An 18,427-nucleotide genomic window follows, 5' to 3' on the forward strand; every position below is an offset into this window, starting at 1 on the left:
TTTAATTTGCAGTTCCACTTACTTCATCATTTGTACTCCCCTATGCCCCTCACTTCATCTGCAATCCCCCTTACTTTTTCATTTGCAGCCCCCTATACCCCTCTCACTTCATCATTTGCAGTCCCCCCACAGACACACTTCATGTGTAGTCCCCCTCACCCCCCACTTCATTATGTGCAGTCCCCCTCCCCCAATTCATCATGTTCAGTCCTCTTACCCCCACTTCATCATGTGCAGTCCTCCTTACATTCAATTCATTATTTGCAGTATCCCTTACCCTTCCACTTCATCATTTGCAGTCCCCCTTACCCCCCACTTCCTCATTTGCAGTCCCCCTCCCCCACTTCATTATGTGCAGTCTCACTCCCCCTACTTCATCATGTGCAGTCCCCTCCCCATTTTATCATGTGCAGTCTCACTCCCCCACTTCATGTGCAGTCCCCCTCCCCCACTTCATCATGTGCAGTCCCCTGCCCTCCAGTTCATCATTTGCAGTTCCCCTCCTCCCCTCACTCATTTAATTCATTTCAGAAAGAAAACAAAAATGTTTTTTCTTACTTACCGCTCTGACGATCCTCTTCTGCTTCCAGCTTCCGGTACATGTCGGCGCGTGAATGATGACACGCCGTCACTTGATCGGAAGTACAGAGAAGATGGAGGGAGCGAGAGCTGTGCAGCTGTCAAGGTTAGACAGCCGTACACAGCTCTGAGAAAGTTCCCGGGCTCCAGCACTGACGTGTGCAATGTAGCGCACAGCACTTTAGTGCACGATGGGTTCCAGTGAGCAGAAGCACAAGAGTGGGGCACTGGACCTGCGGGCCCCCCTCTGTACTGCTACTCACCGGGCCCCATATAGCAGTAAGGGCAGCAATGCCCTGATGGTGGCCCTGCCATCAGTGTAACCAGACAACAGTCATTTTAATACACATTGTGATTATATCCCTAACCTAAACTATTCTGATTTGCTCATTAAAGGTAAATTAATTTACAATTACATTTTTTTTACATTTTGAAAAAACTCCATTAAGGCTGGTTTCAGACTAGCGCATTTTACATGCACCGCATGGCGCCGCTAAGCCCCGCCCCCTGCCCTCCCCATCCGGTCATTTCCTCTTACTATCGCACAAGGCTGCATGCGATCTGCGCACCCTATCTTTAGCATAGGGTGTGCAGACTCTGCGCTGGCCATGCGCTAGTAGGATTTTTGTGTGCACTGCGCACTTTTGAAGGTGCGCCGGTGAGTGCCGAATGCCATGCTGCATTTTGGTGCGCTCAGCCCACCTTCAAAAGTGCACAGCGCATGCAAAAATCCTACTAGCGCACGGCCAATGCACGGTCTGCGCACCCTGTGCTAAAGATAGGGTGCGCAGATCGCATGCAGCCGTGTGCAATAGTAGGCGGAAATGACCGGACAGAGCGGGCAGGGGGCGGGGCTTAGTGGCGCCATGCGCTGCATGTAAAATGCGCTAGTCTGAATCCAGCCTAACATAGATTTCATGGATAATCTTGGCACCAGCCCTTTCACTTAGGAGATCCCAGGAAGTTTTTTGGTATTTATCCAAGTTTCACCCCTCAAAGGCAAATAAAATAATGGGATGCATTAAAAGAGGCATAGATGCTCATGAGGAGAACATAATTTTACCTCTATATAAGTCACTAGTGCGACCACACTTAGAATACTGTGTACAGTTCTGGTCTCCGGTGTATAAGAAAGACATAGCTGAACTGGAGCGGGTGCAGAGAAGAGCGACCAAGGTTATTAGGGAACTAGGGGGTCTGCAATACCAAGACAGGTTATTACACTTGGGGTTATTTAGTTTGGAGAATCGAAGGCTTAGGGGTGATCTTATTACAATGTATAAATATATGTGGGGACAATACAAAGACCTTTCTAATGATCTTTTTACTCTTAGACCTGTGACGGGGACAAGGGGGCATCCTCTACGTCTGGAGGAAAGAAGGTTTAAGCATACTCACAGACGCGGATTCTTTACTGTAAGAGCAGTGAGACTATGGAACTCTCTGCCATATGATGTTGTAATGAGTGATTCACTACTAAAATTTAAGAAGGGACTGGATGCCTTTCTTGAAAAGTATAATATTACAGGGTATATACACTAGTCTCCTTAATATTGTGTTGATCCAGGGAGCTAGTCTGATTGCCGTATGTGGAGTCGGGAAGGAATTTTTTTCCCCAATGTGAAGCTTACTGTTGCCACATGGGTTTTTTTTTCCTTCCTCTGGATCAACATGTTAGGGCAAGTTAGGATAGGATATGGGTTGAACTAGATGGACTTAAAGTCTCCCTTCAACCTTAATAACTATGTTATGTTACTATACAAGAATCTGATTTTTGCTGTGAAGGCCCCTGAATTACGTGTAAGGAGAAGCTGCTAGACTGTGAAGCGAGTTGGTAGAGCACTATCGTATAACCAGAGAGATGTAAAATTGGTCATGAGAATAGCAGAAGTAAAGCAAGAATACAATCAGTGACAAAATCAGTATGGCTAAACAGTCCGAGGTCAAATCCAGAAATCAGGCATTAGGGACGTGATAAAAGCCGGGTTGAGAAGTAGGATTAAGCATCAGGAGTATATTTCACAAGAAGCCATATTACTACACTTATAAATGGCAAGGCACTGTGGTGGTTTCAGAATATAGAGGGTGTCCTTAAAGTCTGGGCACATAGTAATTCTCATTAACTATAATTTTAATTAATTAATTTAATTTAATCAACTATAATAGGATTTTGTACAATGCATCAACCTTTGCATCTCAAATTATGGAAATCATGTTGAAGAAGTTATTTAATATTCCAATTGAATGTTAATAAATTTAATATCGCAAAAATAGGTATTTTTTGCCTATGTGTCCAGACTTTAGGAACACCTGGTATAGTGAGTTGGCCTAATGATGAGACGTAGTAGTCACATCTGAGCTTTGGTATCTAAAATGGGTGAAAGGATCCAAAATTTCATGAGAAGATATCAGTATTGTTATTGGATCATGGCAATAAGTGGCTGCTACAAATTTTGCATTTGGTCCTATTAGCTTCAAGATTTAATTTCCATAGGATTCTTCATTTTAATGTATTCTACTCTTTTATTTTTTTACCATACAGTATAATTAAACTTCTACTGAAAAAATATAATTCCAATGCATTAAGTGACTATAAAAGGACTAACCTGTGACCAGGCCCCTGTTCGCCACTGTGCAGGACACGGTATGCGGTTGCATGGCCTCCTTGGTTCTGGCCGTTCAGCAGTACAGTATTTTGTATGGACAGTGCGACTGGTGCCATTGTGCAGGTGCTGGATACATTGGACTAGCCTAGTTTGGACACCCAGCTTGCCACAGGTTTTGCTGCAAGGTCCCCACTCATCTGTTACCCATCTACAAGGACAAACATATACCAATTTGTTTTTGTAACTTAATGAAAATGCTGTCATGCTGTTCTATGCAATATATCACCTGGTTATAACAGCACTACAGTACATAAATAAATGTGCAATGCATCATTCTACATTTAGACCTAGTCATCCTGTGATTAATTTGTGCAGCTTGCAAGATGGAAACAAGATGTCAGCGAGTCCAATATCTTTCTGTGCAAAACTTTGGAAATCCATGATGATAAACAGATGCAATGAGGTAACCTAAATAAGGCTGACCATTAAAAAGTGGATGGAAATGAGCATTTCCCCCGTCATAGAATAAATAAACATAAAAACTGTTTGCTTTTCTGGGAATTTTCAAAAAAAAAAACTGGGTAAAGGTAAAATGATCAAGAATTTATGTAAAGTATTTTTTAAAGTGTAATAAACTAGATTATATATACCATAATTATGCAAAAAATATTAGTCACCTACATATACACGTAAGACATTAACATTTTATTATTTTTAACTCATTGGTGATGCAGCACATGTAGTGCGCCGTCGCTCTATGAGAAGGCTCAACCGCTCATACAGCACCAGAGTATATCTGCGGCAGTAGTAGCCAGCAGTTTAACCTCGTAGATGACAGTTGCAGTTAGGAGGTTAGGAATAGAGGGGCATCGGATACCCAGAGGGTACATCGGAAATAGATCTCCATTTCGGTCAGAAGCCTACTGAAAACCCCCAGTATCAACAATGTTACTACTGATACAAACTTCAGCTGGTGACTAGACTTTGTATTGGACCGGTAATTACACTAAAATATTGAAATGTATTGTATAGATGATCAAGTGATCGCAGGTTCAAGTAATGTTTTCAAAAACCTAAAAAAAATTGTTAAAAAATATATAAAAAAATCAATGACAGCAATACTTTTAAAATCGAATTACTAACTTGTTCATACCCTGGCTGGGAGCATTCATGCAAGTTACACCGTTTACGAATAGGCTTTGGCTTTTTGTTGTTGTCGCATAGGGTACGTTGAACCATCCTGTTGTCACTCTTTCTCCGACATCCATACTTTGTGTACTGGATACCTGTTAAGTGTGATGGTAACGTTCAAGAATTAAAATGTTTTTACAGTGTCATATGATGTTGCTTTCCTGTCACTGCTTATTTGGCCTTCATTTTCCCATTCTAGTACATGAAACCATTCACAATAAGTAAACCAATTTTTAAAACTTCTAATTGTACATAAATTGTGCTCCCCCACACTTCCAATTCTGTTGACTTAGGCTAATTTCACATTAGCTTTTTTTGCACAGCGCATCATGCGCAATAGAAACACATGCAAAAACGCATCATGCGTTTTTGCATGGGTTTGTGTTTTTTATGCGCATTCGTTCTCTAGGGGTTAAAACCAGTGTCTACACACGTTTATGCCAAAAACGCATGCGCACGAAAACGCAGACGAACGCATGTCCATATGCACGCCTGCGTTCCCATAGACTATAATGCGTTATTTTGTCGCATTCCGTCCGCAAGCGTTTTTTTACGCCTTTCGGCGGACCCAAAAGTGCAACAGGTTGCGTCTGGCGCACCTAGGTGCACACCTGGAAAAACGCATGCGCACGAAAATGCATGCGAATGCCAGCAAACGCAAGACCATGCGCACGCCATGTTAAACATAGGTACGCATGACGCATGCACATGAATGAGCACGATGTGCTGCGCAAAAAAACGCTAATGTGAAACCAGCCTAAGGCTTGCAGAAATCATGTGCTTGGAAATAAAAATAAATTTAGTAAGTTTATAGTAAATTGTAACAGAAGCATTTTGCTTACCTCCTCCGCATGCTTTGGAACATTGGGACCAGCTTTTAAGTGCCCATTCATAAGAATCCATCTCCTCCAGTAGAACATTATTGTTACCAATCATCGGTAAAAGGTCTTCATGAATAATATATTTGTATGTGAGGCTGCTCGTTAGCTCCTCATCCTGAGACATCACCTTGGAGACAACAAAATAATAGCTTGAAATACTCATGGATTGTCCCAGTTCAGCTTGAGAGTATGAGATTGACTCAAAAGAGGGCAAAATCATTTTTCCACAGTGCTCCACGTTAATTGATATAATTTTGTCCTAATTGAATCCATAGCAAAATTCAAAGCAAAATGTTTGAAAGGAACATATAAGAAATTTTTACCCCCCCTCCACCCAAAAATGCCACCACTACCTGATAGTAGTTCTCTTCCTGCAATCTCAAGAGGTGTTCTTAGTGGTCTTTGTCGATATGTCATTTTGCTAAAAGTGAGGTTTTGTTCATCTTTATTGTAGGCTGATTCCAGTAGCAAGGTGGAGGCGCTACAGAGTCAAGTCAAGCAGTCCACGCCTCTTCTTTGCTCTTTGTTTGGTTGAAGACCTTGAAGATAAGGAAAGTCATCACAAGCCCTGTCAATGGAGCCACATCGTATGGGAAAAAGGCATGGACTGCTTGACTTGACTTTGGAGGTACCTGAATCCTGGGACAAAACCATACGACAATAGGATTATGTTGGATAAAAAAAAATCAGTGCTACTCTTGCTGACACCAGGGATCTTTCACACTATCTATCAATCCCTCTACTTCTGGAATAGTGCATGTTTTATAACCAAACTCTATAGAGTCAAACTTTTCCTTTGCCCTCTCACAAGAATAATTGCTTCAAATATTTTACCATTTGCTTTTTTTTCTATATGTTACTCGTTAGTGAAGATTGTAGTTTTCTGTCCATGTGAACGTAATATTAACTTTATGATTACACCTTATCCCTAGTGTTGAGCGATACCTTCCGATATCGGGAAATATCGGATCGGATTGGATCGGACCAATACCCAAAAAGTATCGGATATCGCCGATTCCAATACCGGAAACCAATGCAAGTCAATGGGACAGAAATATCGGAATTAAAATAAACCCTTTCTTTCCTTGTAGGTTAATTCTACATGAAGGAAAACAACTAAGAATAATGTAGACTGTATTGGGGGAGGTGGAGGAGACAATAAAGGCATAGAGGTTTAGCCCAATCAAATGGAATACCAGAAATTATTTTTTTTTTTAAGACGTTCGGAGTTACAAAGATATTGACTATGTTAAAGGGGTTGTGTAGCAATAGAGGGAGACATTCAGAAAAGGCACATGTTGGCAGAGTGATGGAACAGAGTGCTTCATCTAGCTTGGAGGTTGACTGAGCCCCTGACCCGGAGGACACGGCACGGATGCGGGCACCTGTATGCACAACAGACTGTGAGTAAAGCTTTGGAACTACATGCCCTGGTGTCCTCCAGTTATTCCTGCGCCAACACACTCAGCACTGCTATATCTCTGTGCCTGGCACTGCACCATCTACGTCTCTTCACTACCTCTCCATCTACACTGCCCTGGGACTACAGCCCTACCTGTGGAGGGCCACAACATCATTGCTGCACCACACCATCTGTCCCAGAGGATCTGTCTGCAGCGTCAGCTTAACATCTTCATTGCCGAACACCACAGGTGGCGTCACGAATCTTTCACTCATAAACTTTAATCATCATCCACACATTCAACATTTCCCTTTTACAATGGACACCCAGGGCCACGGACCGGGTCACAGCTACCGTGACATCTCCCATTGAAACCAACGGGCCTGGTACCGAGTACCCCACCAGCCGTGGTGGGCGATCCAACTTGGCGGAAATACATAACAGAACAGGTTGTCCGGGCTTTTCACATAATCTTCTGTGGCTAGTCTGCACGGTTTCCAAGATATCATCTCTTGCTTCTAAGATAAATGTCCGGGGGGGGTGTTCCGGCATTGAAATGAGAACTTGTCGTTTCCTCCTCCCTCACTAGTTTCACTTTCCATAGATCACTGTTCAGCGTGTGTCTGGGGGAGGAGCAGCTGGGTGGTCTGCTCACAGACAATCACAGCCATGCCATTAGTTAACATGCCTACATGCCTAACAGGATGTGCCCACACTTCTTAGGATTCCTCATTGGCTGAATCAAATCAAATTGGCTCATAGCATTATGGGAACTTTCAATTCCGGTATTCGATATGCAAAGAGAACTCAGTATCGGAATTCCGATACCGCGAATATCAGCCGATACCCGATATTTGCAGTATCGGAATGCTCAACACTGCTGATCACCTAAAATCCTGTTTTGATCTCATTGATGGTGAATGAACTCTCAAGTATTTACATGTAAAGGCTTTAATTGTACCCTTTAGGGTGTGTGCACACGCTATGGATTCTGATTTATGGGAATAAAAAACCGCAGTGCAGACGGTGTGGATTTTTCTGCGGTTTTGAAACCGCAGAAAGAATTGACATGTCAATTCTTTCTGCGGATTCTGCTGCGGTTTGCCATCTCCTCCATTGAGGAGATCAAAAAACGCAGGGCAAAACCGCAGAGCAATCCGCGGGTAAAACCGCAGGTCTTTTGACCTGCAGATTTACCTGCGGATTTTACAAAATCCGCGCAGCCAAATCCGCACTACAATCCGCAGCGTGTGCACGTACCCTTAACACTATTTACTTTGCAATTGTTTCATTTCAATAATCTATTTTGAAACTGAAAAGAGACACAGAGTCTGATCCCACATGTTCATATATTGGTACCTGATAGTGATTGATTTGGCTGCTTGATGGTGTGTTAGCAAGTTGCTTCGATGCTTCTTTTTTGTAACATACACCATAACTGTTTAAAAGAATGTGGCATTTTTGTGAATTTAAAAACTATGGTTAAGCGGAAGCAGATTAGTTTCAGCCATTTAGTTAGGACGATGTCTATACATTTGCAACCAAATACAGGACAAGCAACTTGCAGGTCATAAGTGTTTATCTATAATAGCAGCATTTCTGCAAACCTCACTATATCAATTAAAAATGCATAAATATAAAAATGACCATGCGTTAAAAAAAGGACACATTATTATTTTATATAGTATAGAAATAACTAGAGTTGAGCAAATATGTTCGGAATCGGTCGCTGAATCTGAATTTGCCCTATTCGTGCCATATGCATGTTTGAATATATTCGGTCATTTTCACTCCCGTTGACTCCAATGACATTCTGCTGTGTTCGGCAAATATTGCAAATGCAATATTCACACCGATCATAAACGGAACCAAATTTTGATAAATTCTCTCTACTCTAGTTATAACCTGTGTTCAAGTCCGTCTGCCTCTTAAAACACTGGTCAGGGCCGCCATCAGGGCATTACTACCCTTACTTGTGAATGGGGCCCGGTGAGCAGAAGTATGGGGCTGTATTATACTGCAATGGGGTTCATTATACTACTATGGGGTTGCATTATACCACTGTGGGGGTGCATTACACTGGTATGAGGGTGCATTATACCATTATGGGGCTACATTATACCACTATAGGACTGCATTATACCGCTATGGGGCTGCATTATACCACCATGGGGGTGCATTATACCACCATGGGGGTGCATTATACCTCCATGGGGTTGCATTATACCTCCATGGGGCAGGATTATACAGTTATGGGGCTGGATTATACCACCATGGGCGTGCATTATACAACCGAGGTGCTGGACTATACCGTTATAGGGGTGCATTTTAGTACTATGGGGCTGCATTATGCTGCTATGGGGGCACATTATACTGATATCGGGGCGCATTATACTGGTATGGGGACGCATTATGCTATATCTCACTGGGGCTGTATTATACTATATATGACTAGGGGTGCATTATACTGCTATAGGCCTGCATTATACTGTTATGGGGGTGCATTATACTATATATGACTATGGGGTACATTATACTACTCTGGAGGTGCATTATACTGCTATATATGACTATGGGGTGCTTTATGCTATTATGGATGATTATGGGGGCAATATGGAGAGACATGAAGCAGAATGGGAGGACACGTGGGGTCCAGAATGTGGGATATTATTACTGTAGGGCTAATTAAAGGATATTATTTTTGAGGATACTGTTTTCAGTGTGCGGGAGGAAAAGTTCTGTTGCTGTGCAGTCGCTTTTTTTCTCCATCTGGCATAGTGTAGATGTTGGGGAATGTTCTCTAGGTAACTGTTATTTTTTACAGAGACGAGCTCTGGCTGGAAGAAGTGATGGCGGTGTGCGCTGGATAAAGATGAAAAGCGAAGATGAAGGACTTCAACTAGAGACGTCACTGGTGAGTCAGTGTGTTACCTGTACACTGACACTATACGCTGTATACTATATAGAGAGCTAATGTGAATAATGTTACTGGTGATGACTGTATTACCTGTACACTGACACTATATACAGAGCTCCTGTGTGTAATGCCACTAGTGATCCCTGTATTACCAGTACACTGATACTATATAAAGAGCTCCTATGTATAATGTCACTGGTGATCACTGTATTACCTGTACACTGACACTATATACAGAGCTCCTGTGTATAATGTCTATAATGTCACTGGTGATCACTAGAGTTGAGCGACTTTTGGTTTTTTATGGTCGAGTTTCGTTTCGTGAAACCCGACTTTTCCAAAAGTCGGGTCGAGCAAGATCGGCCGATTATAGGGAAAAGTCGGGGTCGTCCCGAAACACGAAACCCAATGTAAGTCAATGGGGAATAAAAGTCGGCAGTGAGAGGAGGACAGGAAACACACCTACAGTGCTCATTTGAATGTCAAAAGCATCAATTCTTCTTACTTAAGCTGGTCAACCTTAATTAACTTCATAATACAAGTTACGCACTGAAAAATGGGGGTTATTTGGCTAAAGTTGTGGGGGGGTAGGGCTGGCTCCAGGTTTTCATGTGCCCTGGGCGAAAGAGCGCCCCTTTAACACATAATACCTCAACTCATCATGCTCCGATACGGCAGAGAAATAGCGGTATAGTACAATGAAAAATACTTCACTTTTTACATCTCATGACGAGGCCCATCTATTTCTCCATACAGAATCATTGGTCCCATATAATGTTTGAAACAGTATATGATGAGCTCCACATAATGCTACAGTATATCTTGGTCCCCATGGATGAAGCTCCACTGTCTTATGGGCCCAAATAATGCTCCAAACATAATGGGCCCCATTTCTAATGCTCTAGTGTATAATGGGCCCTGTAAATGCTGCTCCAGTGTCTGATGTCCACCTTTGGAATGTTCCAGTGTATGGTGGGCCCCATCTATCATTCTCCAGAGTATAGTGCTCCCCAAAAATTGCTGTCCCAACATTGAAAACAATGAAATAAGTCTCCTCGCTAGGGAATCCCTGTACTAGTCTGGACTCCTCGTCGTCCCCATCTTCCATCTCACTGCACAGTATTTCAACCTTGCAAGTGCTGTGATCCTGAGCAAGCAGGGGGGGCCCACTCGTTGGCGACGGCACTGGCACATGGCCCCTGATAGTACGGTGGTGTGTCTGATGGCGGGTGGGCCGAACCTGCACTTTCATCTGCAGCTTCCTCTTTGTCACCGTGTAAGATGGAACTGTATATGGGAAGGGTAACCTGAGTTTCATCAGGGTCAGATTCAGGCCGGGTAGCGTGCGAGGGGAATGTAGTGGTCTGGGTCAATGTACCAGCAGATTCATCGAGCAGTGGTTGGGCATCAGTGCACTTGTGTCGCCCCCAGGAGTACGGTCGCCACAGTGGCATTACCTTCCTCCTAGGGAGTGTGATGTCATGCTTGGGAGCAACGAAGGATCTCTCTAGCAGGTTAACTGATTGGGCGGCGTTATTCCCACAAGTCATGACCCTCCAAACAGCGTTCATGAAGGCAAAGTGTTTGTTTTACGTGGGCAGTATGGTTGCAAAGCTGAACCTTAAAGGAATGTCCAGAAGGGCACCACCAGGAGTGGAGCCTACGGCGTAATTTGACTCAACACGGGCAACCTCAACCATGCCAGCTACAGAACAGATGCACACATTGCAAGCTTAATTCCGCTAACGAACGAGACTCCGTCATGCCCCGCGGTCCGAGTCTGGCTTACTAGAGGGACACGTGAGGCTCTGGCACATGAGATTGGCCAATAACTGGTGTGTCATGCCCTTACATGTCCGTGGCTGCATGTGCGCTACACTGAAAAGGCCAGCGTTTGTCGCTTACAGGTGCAGATAACCCGCTGAACAACGTTAGTGATGGGGATCATTGATTACAATTATTACTCGCGAACGATGATTTCCCAGTAAGTGCAGGTCAACCGCAGTTCCGGAATTAGGCCTAACCGTCATTCCTGAAAAAAATGAAAAACTTACGTGTGCAAACCACAGGTGCTGTAGCTTGCTTAACAGCTCACCAGCCGTTCTGACGCCCAGTATGGGTTACACGTGATTGCACAAAGGTGAGAAAGGGTACCGTATCCCCGGATAACATGTATGGATAGCGTACACATTCAAAAGATATGTCTATACATCAGGAGGCAGGCTCAGACGGTGTTAGGCCCAGTATGGCTTGCACTTGATTGCACAAAGGTGAGAAAGGGTACCGTATCCCCGGATAACATGTATGGATAGCGTACACATTCAAAATATATGTCAATACACCAGGAGGCAGGCTCAGACGGTGTCAGGCACAGTATGGATTTGACGGCCCAGACTACACAGCGGAGGAGCAGGGAGAGGTAAAGATTGCAAATGCTGGGGCCCTGCCCAAGCAAGGGGGGCCCACTCGTGGGCGTCGGTACTGGCACTGGGCCCCTCATAGTATGGCGGTGTGTCTGACGGCGGGTGTGCACCACCACCGTCAGAGACACTTGATTGCACTATGAGGGACCCTGTGCCAGTGCCCGCGCCCAAGAGTCGGCCTACCCACCTGTCCAGGGCAACGGCACTTGCACGGTGTCGTGCGCTAGGTGGTGACCTCGGCCATGGGGAGGGGGAGGCAGCACAGTTAGGGAGTTTTAGAAAGTGGAATATGCTGATGTTGGATATTCAGCTGATGCAAAAGGCGAAATAGGTCAAGTCCCAGGAAGAGGTGGACCAAAGCAAGCCATTTTTCTGTCACCCTATGTGTCATCAGGGGAAGGTGGGACAAAATCCTTGGAAACCCATGCATGGTTCATTTTAATGAAGGTTAGATCATCCACATTTTGGGTTGACAGACGGGTCCTTTTTTCTGTCAGGATTGATCCAGCTGCACTGAAGACTCTTTCCGATAGCACACTTGCAGCTGGCCAAGCGAGCTCCTGTAAGGCATATTGTGCCAATTCAGGCCAGGTGTCCAGTTTAGCAGCCCAATAGTCAAAGGGGAATGACCTGTGTGGGAGAACATCGATATGGGAGGAAAAGTAGTTTGTAACCATAGTTGACAACTGCTGTCTCCTGTCACTTTCCATCGATGCTGTATTACCAGTTGTGTGAGCGGTACTTGAAAAATCAGTCCACAACATTGTCATGAAACCCCTGTCTCCAACGCCACTTCTGCTGTGTGCACCATGAACACCTCTGCCAAGCTGCCCCCGGCCCGTACAGCTCGTGTGAGAACCATCACCGCTGCTGTGTGCTGGGAATGCCTCAAGCAACCGATTTACCAGAGTTGCTTGTTTATTAGCCAATATTAGGTCAAGGTTCTCCTGTGGCATGATGTTTTGTAATTTGCCTTTATAGCGTGGATCCAGGATGCTGGCCATCCAGTAGTCGTCATCGTTCATCATTTAGGATCCGCAAGGCATAATCTGACATGTGAGCCAATGTTCCCGGTGTCAATGATGCACTGCGAGTGCTGGTTGGAGGAGCACTTTCTGGCAAATCCACATCCCTCCAGTCACGCACAAACCCTGTACCAGACCTTGCCACGCCAACATTTTCACTTGCCCCACGAGATGCATCCTCCTCCCCTAAGTAATCATCCCCATCATCATCCTCCTCCTCCTCTTCTTCCTCCAACTCGTCCAGGAGAGGTCCCTGAGCAGACAATGGCTGAATGTCATCAAGGATTCCCTCCACCTCTTCCTCCTCGTCAACATTGGCTGCAGACGCCTGCTCCTTAAGGTGTGTCAAAGTTTGCATGAGCAGACGCATAAGTGGGATTCTCATGCTTAGGATGGCGTCGTCTGTGCTTACCAGCCGTGTGCATTCCTCAAACCACTGAAGGACTTTACAGAGGTCTTTCAGCTTCGACCACTGCACACCTGTCAACTCCATGTCTGCTCTCAAAGTGCCTGGCCGTGTATCCTCCCACAAATGCATTATGGCCTGCCTCTGCTCGCACAGCCGCTCCACCATGTGCAGGGTGGAGTTCCACCTTGTTGCAATGTCGATAATGAGGCGGTGGTTGGGTAGGTGGAGCAATCGCTGCAGCTTCTGCATACGAACGGAGTGTACAGGCGACCGGCGGATGTGCGCGCACAGTCTTCGCACCTTATGGAGCAGGGCTGTTAACTCCGGATAATTTTTGAGGAAGCACTGCACCACCAGGTTCAAGGTGTGAGCCAAGCAAGGTATGTGGCTGAGTTTTGAAAGGGCTATGGCTGCCACAAAATTACGGCCGTTATCACTAACTACCTTGCCTGCCTCAAGATGTACACTGCCCAGCCATGACTCAGCTTGTCGCTTCAAGTACTCGGCCAGCACCTCGGCGGTGTGTCTGTCGCCCAAACACATCATCTGCAACACAGCCTGCTGACGCTTTCCACTAGCTGCTCGATAGGGGGACACCTCGTGTGCAACAGTGGCAGCTGCAGATGGAGTGCTCGTACGACTGCGCTCTGTGGACGAGCTTTCGCTTCTGGAGGAGGAGGAGGGTGGAACGCCTACAGCCAACTGTTTCCTATACCGTGGGCTAGGCAGCACTGTCCCACCACCGCTGTCCCCTGTGGACCCTGCATCCACCACCTTAACCCAGTGCGCAGTGATGGACACGTAACGGCCCTGGCCATGCCGACTGGACCATGCATCAGTTGTGAGGTGCACCTTTCCACTCACTGACTGCTTGAGTGCATGGACAATGCGGTCTTTCACATGATGGTGGAGGGCTGGGATGGCTTTGCGAGAGAAGTGGCGACTGGGTAGGTCATAGCGTGGTACTGCATAGGCCATGAGTTCGCAGAAAGCTGCGCTTTCCACCAACCGATAGGGCATCATCTCAAACGGGATAAGTTTGGCAATGTGGGCGTTCAAACCCAGTGTACGCGGATGAGAGACTGAGTACTTTCTTGACCTACTCATAGTGTCTGGGAGGGTGAGCTGGACTTGAGAGCTGCATATGGTAGAAGTAGCGGTGGACAGGGCGGACTGAGAGAGGGTTGATGATGGTGATGGAGTTGGTGTTCTTTCTGATGGCCTAGATTCAGTATTTCGTTGATATAACAGTGGGATTCCCTGACTGCTGTGGCCTTGCAACGACACCTCAACATTTGCTGCTGTGCTAACCGGTGGGCTTACAGTGGGGGAAACAATGTAGCGTTGCTGACTACCTTCGTTGTGATCAGTTGCACATGTGGCACTTGAGGTTTGGTGTTGTGTCCACGCTTGCAAGTGCATGCTGGTTAAATGTCTAAGCATGCAACTGGTATTCAAATTTTTCAGATTTTTCCCTCGGCTAAAGGTCTTTGCGCACTTCTTACAGATAACCTTGGCCTGATCATGAGGATTTTGTTCAAAAAAGTGCCACACTGCACTCTTCCTACTTTGGCAGACATTTTGCGGCCTAGCACGCTGTGATGTTTTGACCCTCTGGACAAGCTGTCCAGCAACTCTTTTGATTTTTGGAACCTGTCTTTGGAGTGCTCCGGGCCTGCCAGATAACAGCTGTTGCGATGTTGATGTCTGCTGTGGATGCTCCTCATCTGAGCTATTGGAAGCAGCACCCTCTTCCCCCAATGGATGCCAATCTGGGTCAACAACTGGGTCATCCATCACCTCCTCTTCAATGTCATGTGCACCTTCCTCTGTGTCACCGTGTATGGTGGTATAGTGTGCGGGAAGGGGCACCTGAGTCTCATCAGGGTCAGAATCAGGCTCTGTACACTGCGAGGACAATGTAGTGCTCTGAGTGAATGTACTAGCAGAATCATCTATCAGCGGCTGTGCATCAGTGCACTCCATGTCAGATTCATCTTGGCCTGGGTAATTCACCATTTCACTTGATAATCCAGGCATGGTATGTGAAAACAGCTCCATGGAGTAATCAGTAGTATGGCCTGCGTCATCCTTCAATCTTGGTTGTGGTGAAGGACACAAGGAAAGGTGTGGTTCATGAACATGAGCCTCCAATGACGACTCAGTGCTTTTACTTTTTACAACTTCAGAAGAGGAGGCGATAGAGCTGGAGGCTGAGTCAGCAATGTAAGACAAAACTTTTTCCTGATGCTCTGGCGTTAAAAGCGGTTTGCCAACTCCTAGAAAACTAAGCCTTCGAAGCCTTATGGAGCCTGATGATGACGCAGGCTCAACACCTCCTGCATTCGGTCCTATTTTGCTTTTGCCACTACCATCAGATCCACCACCAAGACCATCATTACCAGCTGCCAACCCCCGCCCAATTCCACGGCCTCTTCCACCAGCCTTCCTCATTTTTGGTAGAAATGTAGACAAAATCCAACAAACTATATAGTAATGTAAAACAAGGTACAAGGTGTCTATAGGACAGGGGAGATTTAGATTTTCTGCACACACTAGTGGACACTGGACACTTTTGGATTGTGTGAGGCCCACTGAATATCAGAACGCTATGTCACAGGCTCGATGGCACAGGTGTGAAAAAAGTGACTACAGGATAAGGGAGATTTTGAATTTCTGTGAGATTTTGAATTTCTGCAGACACTTGTGGACACTGGACACTTGGATTGTGTGAGGCCCACTGAATATCACAGCGCTATGTCACAGGCTCGATGCAGCAGGTGTGAAAAAAAAGTGACTACAGGATAAGGGAGATTTTGAATTTCTGCAGACACTTGTGGACACTGGACACTTGGATTGTGTGAGGCCCACTGAATATCACAGCGCTATGTCACAGGCTCGATGCAGCAGGTGTGAAAAAAGTGACTACAGGATAAGGGAGATTTTGAATTTCTGCAGACACTTGTGGACACTGGACACTTGGATTGTGTGAGGCCCACTGAATATCACAGTGCTATGTCACAGGCTCGATGGCACAGGTGTGAAAGAAGTGACTACAGGATAAGGGAGATTTTGAATTTCTGTGAGATTTTGAATTTCTGCAGACACTTGTGGACACTGGACACTTGGATTGTGTGAGGCCCACTGAATATCACAGCGCTATGTCACAGGCTCGATGCAGCAGGTGTGAAAAAAGTGACTACAGGATAAGGGAGATTTTGAATTTCTGCAGACACTTGTGGACACTGGACACTTGGATTGTGTGAGGCCCACTGAATATCACAGCGCTATGTCACAGGCTCGATGGCACAGGTGTGAAAAAAGTGACTACAGGATAAGGGAGATTTTGAATTTCTGGGAGATTTTGAATTTCTGCAGACACTTGTGGACACTGGACACTTGGATTGTGTGAGGCCCACTGAATATCACAGCGCTATGTCACAGGCTCGATGGCACAGGTGTGAAAAAAGTGACTACAGGATAAGGGAGATTTTGAATTTCTGGGAGATTTTGAATTTCTGCAGACACTTGTGGACACTGGACACTTGGATTGTGTGAGGCCCACTGAATATCACAGCGCTATGTCACAGGCTCGATGCAGCAGGTGTGAAAAAAGTGACTACAGGATAAGGGAGATTTTGAATTTCTGCAGACACTTGTGGACACTGGACACTTGGATTGTGTGAGGCCCACTGAATATCACAGTGCTATGTCACAGGCTCGATGGCACAGGTGTGAAAAAAGTGACTACAGGATAAGGGAGATTTTGAATTTCTGTGAGATTTTGAATTTCTGCAGACACTTGTGGACACTGGACACTTGGATTGTGTGAGGCCCACTGAATATCACAGTGCTATGTCACAGGCTCGATGGCACAGGTGTGAAAAAAGTGACTACAGGATAAGGGAGATTTTGAATTTCTGCAGACACTTGTGGACACTGGACACTTGGATTGTGTGAGGCCCACTGAATATCACAGGGCTATGTCACAGGCTCGATGGCAAAGGTGTGAAAAAAGTGACTACAGGATAAGGGAGATTTTGAATTTCTGCAGACACTTGTGGACACTGGACACTTTTGGATTGTGTGAGGCCCACTGAATATCACAGTGCTATGTCACAGGCTCGATGCAGCAGGTGTGAAAAAAGTGACTACAGGATAAGGGAGATTTTGAATTTCTGCAGACACTGGACACTTTTGGATTGTGTGAGGCCCAATGAATATCAGAGCGCTATGTCACAGGCTCGATGCAGCAGGTGTGGAAAAAGTGACTACAGGATAAGGGAGATTTTGAATTTCTGCAGACACTGGACACTTGGATTGTGTGAGGCCCAATGAATATCACAGCGCTATGTCACAGGCTCGATGCAGCAGGTGTGAAAAAAGTGACTACAGGATAAGGGAGATTTTGAATTTCTGCAGACACTTGTGGACACTGGACACTTTTGGATTGTGTGAGGCCCACTGAATATCAGAGCGCTATGTCACAGGCTCGATGGCACAAGTGTGAAAAAAGTGAATTGTAGAATTGGGCAGAATAGGAATCTCCCTAGAGTGTAGGTCTGTAAGAACGGAACAAGTCCTCCACAGTGAAACACAGATAGCTTCACTGTGGCTGTGATAACAGCCGTTACACGGTACTGTTTGAGGAGCGTACACCGCTGTATGGTGTGAATAAATGCACGCTCAGTACCTCAGCAGGACAAAAAAAAAATTGGGATTGCTTTTAAAAAAGCAGTTTGCAGAGAAGTGGGGAAACAGCAATGCAGCTGTCAGGAAGCCTTAGAAGGCAGCCTAACAACCAACACCGCTGATCCACCACAATATAGCCTCCCCTTGCACTGCACACACAGTGACTGGTGTGTTGCACAGGCAAAATCGCTAGCAGCAGAAGCAGTTTTTTTGTCTTCTTCCCTGCCTAACGCTCTCCCTACAGAATCAGCAACCTCTCCCTATGCTAAGATCGGCAGAAGTAAGATGGCGGTCGGCGTGCA

At 45.5% G+C, this 18,427-nt stretch overlaps 1 protein-coding gene across 1 annotated transcript in view; it reads right to left on the reverse strand.

Moving 5' to 3' along the window:
- Positions 1-18,427, reverse strand: part of ADAMTS14 (ADAM metallopeptidase with thrombospondin type 1 motif 14) — a 296,983-nt gene that overhangs the window by 32,210 nt on the left and 246,346 nt on the right. Inside the window, exons 17-19 of the mRNA XM_073585783.1 lie at positions 5,219-5,384; positions 4,339-4,471; positions 3,186-3,393 (exon numbers count right to left, since the gene is read on the reverse strand). Of these exons, the coding sequence (XP_073441884.1) occupies positions 3,186-3,393; positions 4,339-4,471; positions 5,219-5,384 (507 nt within the window). The remainder of the gene's footprint in view (positions 1-3,185; positions 3,394-4,338; positions 4,472-5,218; positions 5,385-18,427) is intronic.

The sequence above is a fragment of the Dendrobates tinctorius genome, unplaced genomic scaffold (genome assembly GCF_039654945.1).
Source record: "Dendrobates tinctorius isolate UK_male_01 unplaced genomic scaffold, ASM3965494v1 ptg000089l, whole genome shotgun sequence".
Taxonomy (NCBI): Eukaryota; Metazoa; Chordata; class Amphibia; order Anura; family Dendrobatidae; genus Dendrobates; species Dendrobates tinctorius.